Here is a 7567-nt window from a genome sequence, read left to right on the forward strand (position 1 = left end):
TGAGGAGAGGAGACAGGCGATTAGGGATGAAACACAAAAGCTCCTCGCTGCAGGCCATATCAGGGAGGTCCAGTACCCTGAGTGGTTAGCTAATGTCGTGCTGGTGAAGAAGAGCAACGGGAAGTGGCGCATGTGAGTCGACTTCATGGACCTGAACAAGGCTTGTCCAAAGGATTCATACCCTTTGCCAAGTATAGATGTCGTGGTCGACAGCGCAGCACGGTGCAAGTTGCTGTGCTTTCTGGATGCCTTCTCAGGGTACAACCAGATAAAGATGCATCCCATGGATGAAGAGAAGATCGCCTTCATGACTGAGAGATCGTGCTACTGCTACAAGGTGATGCCCTTCGGGCTGAAGAATGCGGGGGCCACGTACCAAAGGTTGATGGATAAGGTACTTGCACCGATGCTGGGAAGGAATGTGCAAGCGTATGTAGATGATATGGTCGTGACTTCGCTAGAGAAAGGCAAGCACATCTCAGATCTGGAGTTGTTTACCATTATCGCCAAGTATAAATTGAAGCTGAACCCCGAGAAGTGCATTTTTGGCGTAGAGGCGGGGAAGTTCTTGGGTTTCCTCTTAACTGAAAGAGGAATAGAAGCAAATCCTGATAAGTGTGCTGCCATCTTGGAGATGAGAAGCCCGGCTACCGTGAAGGAAGTACAGCAGCTTACAGGTCGGATGGCCGCCCTATCTCGTTTCGTGTCAGCTAGCGGAGAGAAAGGCCATCCGTATTTCCAATGCTTAAGGCGAAACAATAAGTTTGTCTGGTCGAAGGAATGCGCAGAAGCTTTCGTGAAGCTTAAAGAGTACCTGGCGAGCCCGCCGGTTTTGTGCAAACCTTTGGTAGGAACCCCTCTCAGGTTGTATTTTGCTGTAACTGAGAGGGCGGTGAGTGCGGTGCTCGCCCAAGATCAAGATCAGGCTCAGAAACCTATCTACTTCGTTAGCAAGGTGTTACAAGGCCCAGAAGTAAGGTATCAGGCCTTGGAGAAAGCTGCACTGGCGGTCGTATTCTCGGCGAGGAGGTTGCGCCACTATTTTCACAGTTTTACGGTGCTGGTGATGACCGACTTGCCCATCCAGAAAGTCCTAAAGAAGCCTGATGTAGTTGGGAGAATGGTGAAGTGGGCGGTGGAGCTGTCAGAGTTCGACATCAAATACGAACCCCGAGGACCGATCAAGGGGCAAATTTTCGCTGATTTCGTGGTCGAGCTCTCGTCGGAAGCAGCACGAGTTGAGGGGGACGATTTTCGTTGGGTACTTTCGGTGGACGGATCGTCTAACCAGCAGGGTAGCGGTGCTGGGGTCATTCTAGAAGGGCCCAACGGCGTGCTGATAGAACAATCCCTGAGGTATGCCTTCAAAGCTAGCAACAATCAAGCAGAATATGAGGCGTTGATCGCAGGCATTTTGTTGGCCAAGGAGATGGGGGCTAGGGTATTGATGGCTAAGAGCGACTCATTGTTGGTCACGGGACAAGTAACAGGTGAGTTCCAGGCCAAGGATCCACAAATGGCGGCATACTTGTAGTATGTGCAGGAGTTGAAGGGGTCCTTTGCCTCGTTTGAGGTGGTGCATGTACCCAGAGAGCAAAATGCCCAAGCTGACTTGCTAGCCAAGCTCGCCAGTTCGGGCAAGGGGGGTAGGCAGAGGACAGTTATTCAAGAAACTCTGAAGACGCCCAGGGCGTTTGTGGCAGACCACCAGGTTCTTCAAATAAGCAAGTCGACGGAAAAAGCGACGAGGAGTCACAGGTCCTTGACCCAGGAGACCTTGAGATCGCCGAAAATAAGAGCATGTCGAGGGGAGAGGGTGAACGTGGCGCAGGTCTGCGCTACGCATAATCCAGACACATGGATAACGCAATACCAGCGCTGCCTGGCAGATGGCGTTCTCCCGCTGGATCCGACGGAGGCTAGGAAGATAAAAAAGAACTCCAGCAAGTTCACCATGATCGACGGCGAGCTATACAGGTTTGGGTTTACACACCCACTCCTAGAATGTGTGCACGGAGAAAAATGTACAAGAATTATGGCCGAGCTCCATGAAGGTATATGTGAGAGTCACATCGGGGGTCGAGCTCTGGCTGCAAGAGCTCTCCGTGCAGGTTATTAGTGGCCAACGATGAGGGAGGACTGCAAGAAGTATGCACAATGTTGCAAGAAATGTCAGCAGCACGCCGATTGGCACAAGGCACCTCCAGAAGAGCTGAAGTCAATTTACATCCCTTGGCCGTTTCACACTTGGGGAATTGACATTATGGGACCTTTCCAATTGGCGGTCAGGCAGATGAAGTACTTGGTTGTGGTGATTGAATATTTCACCAAGTGGATCGAAGCGGAGCCAGTAGCCCATATCACCGCACATAAGATCGAAGGCTTTGTGTGGAAGAACCTCGTGTGCCGGTTTGGTGTGCCTAAGCGCCTGGTGTCGGACAATGGAACTCAGTTTGTGAGTCACCTGTTGAAGAAGCTGTACGAAGAGGTGGGAATACAACAGGTGTTTGCATCCGTCGAGCACCCACAAACGAATGGCCAAGTGGAGTCTGCCAATCGGGTGTTGCTGAGAGGTTTAAAGAGAAGACTGGAGAAAGCTAAGGGATCGTGGGCTGAAGAGGTACCCCGCATAGTTTGGGCGTACCATACCACTGAACAATCAAGAACCCACGAGACCCCGTTTAGCTTGGTTTATGGATGTGATGCGATGATTCCAATTGAAATCCAGGAAAGCTCGCCGAGATTCCAGAACTTTGTGGTGGAAGACTCGAACAAAGAAAGAAGATTGAATCTGGATTTACTGGATGAGGTCAGGGAGGAGGCAAGAGTAAAGGTCGAGGCAGTAAAAAGGAGGATTAAGCGAAGGTATAACTCTAAGGTAATGCCAAGGCAATTTAGAGAAGGCGACTTGGTGATGAGGAAGGCCCATCAGTACGAGATGGAGAACAAGTTATCACCTAAGTGGACGGGACCGTTCAAAATAACCGAGGTGCTCAGGAACGGCGCCTACCGCTTAGAGACGTTAGAAGGAGGGGCGATTCCTCGCACTTGGAACGCCACGCATCTCAAATTATATTACAGTTAAAGCTTTGTAAGTAAAAACGAACATGAAGAGATTTACATGCTTTCTGTTAAAACAGTTTGAAGGGGGCACTTTTTTTTCCCTAAGGAGGGTTTTTAATGAGGCCACCCAATAAAGAAGAGTTTTCAAAGTTTAAAGTTTCTAAGATTGCATGCTTGTGGTTTTTAAAGTTTTCAGAAGAAAGACCTTATCACTCGAACGTGATCTAAGGCAACGACAAAGTTATGCTGCATGCTTTCTAGTTAAAAGTTTTAAAGTCCCCATCGTTTTTCGGCGATTGGCGGCATCGGTTAAAAGTTTTAAAGTCCCCATCGTTTTTCGGCGATTGGCGGCATCAGTTTAAAGTTTTAAAGTCCACATCGCTTTTCGGCGATCGGCGACAGTAGTTAAAATTTTAAAGTCCTCATCGTCTTTCGGCGATCGGAGGCACCAGTGATGATTAAAGACCTCAACGCTCTCGTGCGTCTTGAGGCAAGAAGAGAAAAAGTCCTCCTCACCTTTGAGCGAGTGCAGGCAAGAAGAAGTCTTCCTCGCCTTTGAGCGAGTGCAGGCGAGAAAGAGAAAAGTCCTCCTCTCCTTTGAGCGAGTGCAGGCAAGAAGAAGTCCTCCTCGCCTTTGAGCGAGTGCAGGCAAGAACAGATCAAAGACCTCTCTGCACAAGCAGATAGAGGCAAGATTAAAAGTCCTCAGCGCGTCCAGGGGGGGAGGAGATGTACACCCTGGGCAAGCTGAGGCACCAGAAAAAGTCCTTCTCACCTAAGAGTGAGTTCAGGCAAGGTGAACTGAAAGGTCGGGTGATGAGAGTCAAGTAAAGGAGGTTTTTATTAATGAAGGAAGAGGCAATTCACCATCACATTTGAAGTTCTTCCTTCTAGTCTTCTCAAAATTAAAAGAAGACATAAAATAAAGAGAAGCCCAAGCCCAAACCCAAGTCCATCCTATGAAGGGCAAGGCCAAGTATTAAATAATAAAGAATATTGTTGAAGGTGCTTAGAGGGAAACATTAGAAACCTCTATTGTTAAAGCATCTTTTAGTCTTTAGTTAGGAGTCTTAGGGGGGGGTGGTGTTAGTAGATAGGTGTAGGAGTAGAAAAGGAGGTGCCAAAGTGAAGGAAGAGGTCACACCTTCCTCATGCATTATTTTAGGCGCCAATTCTAGAAGCTTTTTAGGAGGGAGTTTTTGAATTTGTGTAGCTTGCATTTCAGCACCTTAGGCTATAAATAGAGGTGCTCCCTTTGTAAAATTCAGATTGGAATTTATCTAAAGAAACTATACTCAAATTTGGAGTGAGCATTGGAGAGCTTTTGAGCCTTCTTCTCTAGTCTTATCTTGAAGGATCCATGGTGTCCTCAAGTGGCGGCAGCACACTCATCTAGGAGCAACCACACTTCTAGTAGCGTGATCATTCATCATTCATCCATCTTCATGAGCAATTCTCTTCTCCTTCATTTCTTCTTTGTTAATTCCTTGTCTTAGCTTGTTTCCTTGTTGTTTTTGGTTCGGTTTTTAAGTTTTCCAACAGCTGTTCTTATTTTTCTTTGTGTTTGGTTCAGTACTTTTCTTTTTCCTGCAAGTAATTTCAGTTCAATGCCTTTCTTTTACATTTTTGTTCGGTTCAGTTTGCTTCCCTTCCAATTCTATTCGGTGGATTTAAGTTTTACCTCTTTTTGTTGGTTCAATTTGACAATAATTGGATCTTCTATATGAGTTTGTGTTTTGGCACTAGTTTTGGTGAGTTCTTGTTCATAGAACCTTGATCCATTTCTATGATAAAGTGCCTAGCTCTTAACCAACTCAAGATGATTCCTAAGAATGTCAAGAATCATTCTAATTGTGCTAGTGGAATCACATCATCAGGGGTGTTCGTGACCTTAAACGGTGGGAAGGGAAGGAAAACGCCTTTTCCCCCTTTAAGTGAAACATCAATATTGACTCAGTAAGACCAGAGAAAGCTTCCACGCTTGTAGGCGGTGTGAAGATAGATAAAATCCTTCTCGTCTTGAACAAGTTCAGGTATGGCGTGAAGGGTGAAAGAATTTAAAAAGATAACTAAGGTAGGTTCAAAGAGAACACCTCGCTATCTAGCTCATTGTTCTGAAACTCAGGGAGGTAGAGAAGGATCCGAAAGGCGCCTCTACCTCCCAGATGAGGGAACAATGGTCAAGTTATGAAAGTAAGAAAGGTCACATCGCCAGAACCCTACGGCGGTCAGAAGAGTTCCAGGTGATGACAGGAATAAGGGCTCACTTTGCTGGGCAAATCAGGCAAACTGTATTTTGATACTAGTTTGAGTTAAAACCTGCTGCCTAGTAAGTAACTTATGTTAAGGTTTGTTGCCTTGAGTTCCCAAGTTATATTAAATGTCATCGCTAAAGAGTTAATAGTTGCTCAAGTTTACTTTGAGTTAACAGTTTGATAAGTTGTTGTAAGATTAACAGTTTATTCAAGATCGAAGCAGTGTGTGAAAGGTGAGGCTCGAATGTTGCTGAGTTAATTCGTTTGAGTAAGTTTCACCAGTTATGTTGGTAAACCACACAACAAGTAAAGGTAAAAGTGTGCAAAGTAAATAGAAAGACGATATACGAGAAGTGAAAATCATATAAGAAGTGGCAATTCAAGTTTGCATGCATATAAAAACAATTACATAAGCAACATCATTACAGATAAAAGTTTTTACAAAGAAGAGGTGATGGAGGAAGGTAGCTAGTCTTCAGAGGGTACAATCTTTCCATCCACCACCTCATTGCTGATCGACACCATGGAGAGGTCGAGCTCAGGGTATTGACATGCTACTTGCTCCAGAGCGGCGTCAAACCCGGCAGTGAGGACTTGGGCAGCGCTCTGCTCGAGCTCGTGTGTTTGCTTCTTCAGCTCTTCCGTTTCCTCACGAGCTCGAGCGAGTTCTGCAGCAGCTTTTTTTCCTTCGTCCCGAGCTTGGGCCAGCTCTGCAGCGGTTTTTTTGGCCTCCTCGCGAGCTTCGGCGAGCTCAGCGAGAGCATTGTCCCTTTCCTTCTCGACCTTCCCAAGGAGAATCTCCCGATCTGCCGATCTCTTCTCGAGGTTCTCCATTCTGGACGCTTCCGCCTTTTTTGCAGCCTCCAAATCTGCCACCTTGAGCCTATATGGGACCAGCTTGCTCTCCAAATCGATCTTCTCTTGGAGTTGGAGGTGCAGTTTTTGGCGCAGATCGGAGGCTTCCTTGCGCGTGCTTCTTAGCTCCGCGTCCATTACATCCTCCAGCCTCGAGTGCTCCAGCTCAGTCATCAGCAAGTTGCATGTGAGCTTTTCCGCCTCAACCCTTATTATCAGATTTGACTCCTTGAGCGCGGAGTTCTCCTCTTGAAGCTTCTTGAGGGAGTCCTGCACAGCTCTTGCTACAAGCAGGGGAAGATCTTCCGCCATAGTTTTCAGTTGGGCTGTGAAGGGCCTCAAGGTCTCCTCAAAGGGAGTAGGGAGGCTTGAGGTTGCTGCTGGAGGTGGTGGAGGAGTTTGGTGCTGACTTTCACCACCACCCTCTTGAGTTTGAAGGGCGAGAGGGGCTTCTAGGCGTGGTGGTGAGGTCGAGGATTCTGTTATCAATATCGGTGAGACCTGAGCGCCCTCATCTCCTCCTAATGCGGCCCTAGTGATAGATGTGGTTGAAGGAGGACCCTCTCCGACAGATACGAACGGTGTTGAGGCGCTCGGAGGGTTCTCAACATAGTTAGGGCCGTTGCTTTCAACCACTGGGGTGCGGCGGCCAAGGGCGTTGCTTGGACTGGTTGAAGTGGAGCTGGAGGTGAGGGCGGTGTCGGTGTTGGGAGTGTAGGTGGTGTAGAGGTGGCCACCCTTTTCCTCTTGGAAACGAGGCCATCCTCTGTTTCCTCATCATCATCTTCTTCCTCTTGCACCACCTGAGGAGTCTTCCTCTTGGGTCTTGATCCTGCCTGTTGACCAGAACGCGAGAGCCTTGCCTCGTCAAAGGTATCTTCCTCTGGATCGGCTTTGCACCGTGCTAGCTTCCGTCCTTCACCTTGATTCACCTCAAGAACCTGCAAAAGACAGAACGGCGTCGCTGCGGCCGATCGCGCTCTGACGCTCAAGTCAGCGACTGAACCACCAAAATACTAAGAGAAAAACTAAGAACTCCTGGAACCGTGCAATGTTTTCTCTCAGCGTACTCAAGTTCTCGCAAGCGTAAAAGAAGTATTCTAAAACGCGCGTACCTCAGAAGTTCGTTAGAATCCCTTATATACCTGTGCACTTTCTCTCTCCTGACAGTTACACATCTGAACACGTGGCTCGCATCCAACTGTACACGTGTCACCATCTGGAGCATCCTCTGCTTGAGCGTCACTTCTTACTCTTCAGGCTTTTCGACTAAGTTACCCATGCAGGGAGTAACTCGATGTATTGCTGCCTTGGAGCGCGATCTCTTCTGTGTGGCGAGTACGGGCGTCATCATACGCACCTTCCCTGTGGTCTCGCCGGCCGCCATCATGATC

General features: G+C 47.7%; 1 protein-coding gene across 1 annotated transcript; it reads right to left on the reverse strand.

Annotated features, from left to right (window-relative positions):
• Positions 1-5786: 5786 nt before the first annotated feature.
• On the reverse strand, positions 5787-6485 carry LOC137817908 (uncharacterized). Its single transcript, XM_068621133.1, has one exon. The coding sequence runs from the start codon at positions 6483-6485 to the stop codon at positions 5787-5789; it is 699 nt and encodes a 232-aa protein (XP_068477234.1).
• Positions 6486-7567: the final 1082 nt, after the last annotated feature.

Source organism: Phaseolus vulgaris, chromosome 10, assembly GCF_000499845.2.
Source record: "Phaseolus vulgaris cultivar G19833 chromosome 10, P. vulgaris v2.0, whole genome shotgun sequence".
In the NCBI taxonomy this organism is placed as follows: domain Eukaryota; kingdom Viridiplantae; phylum Streptophyta; class Magnoliopsida; order Fabales; family Fabaceae; genus Phaseolus; species Phaseolus vulgaris.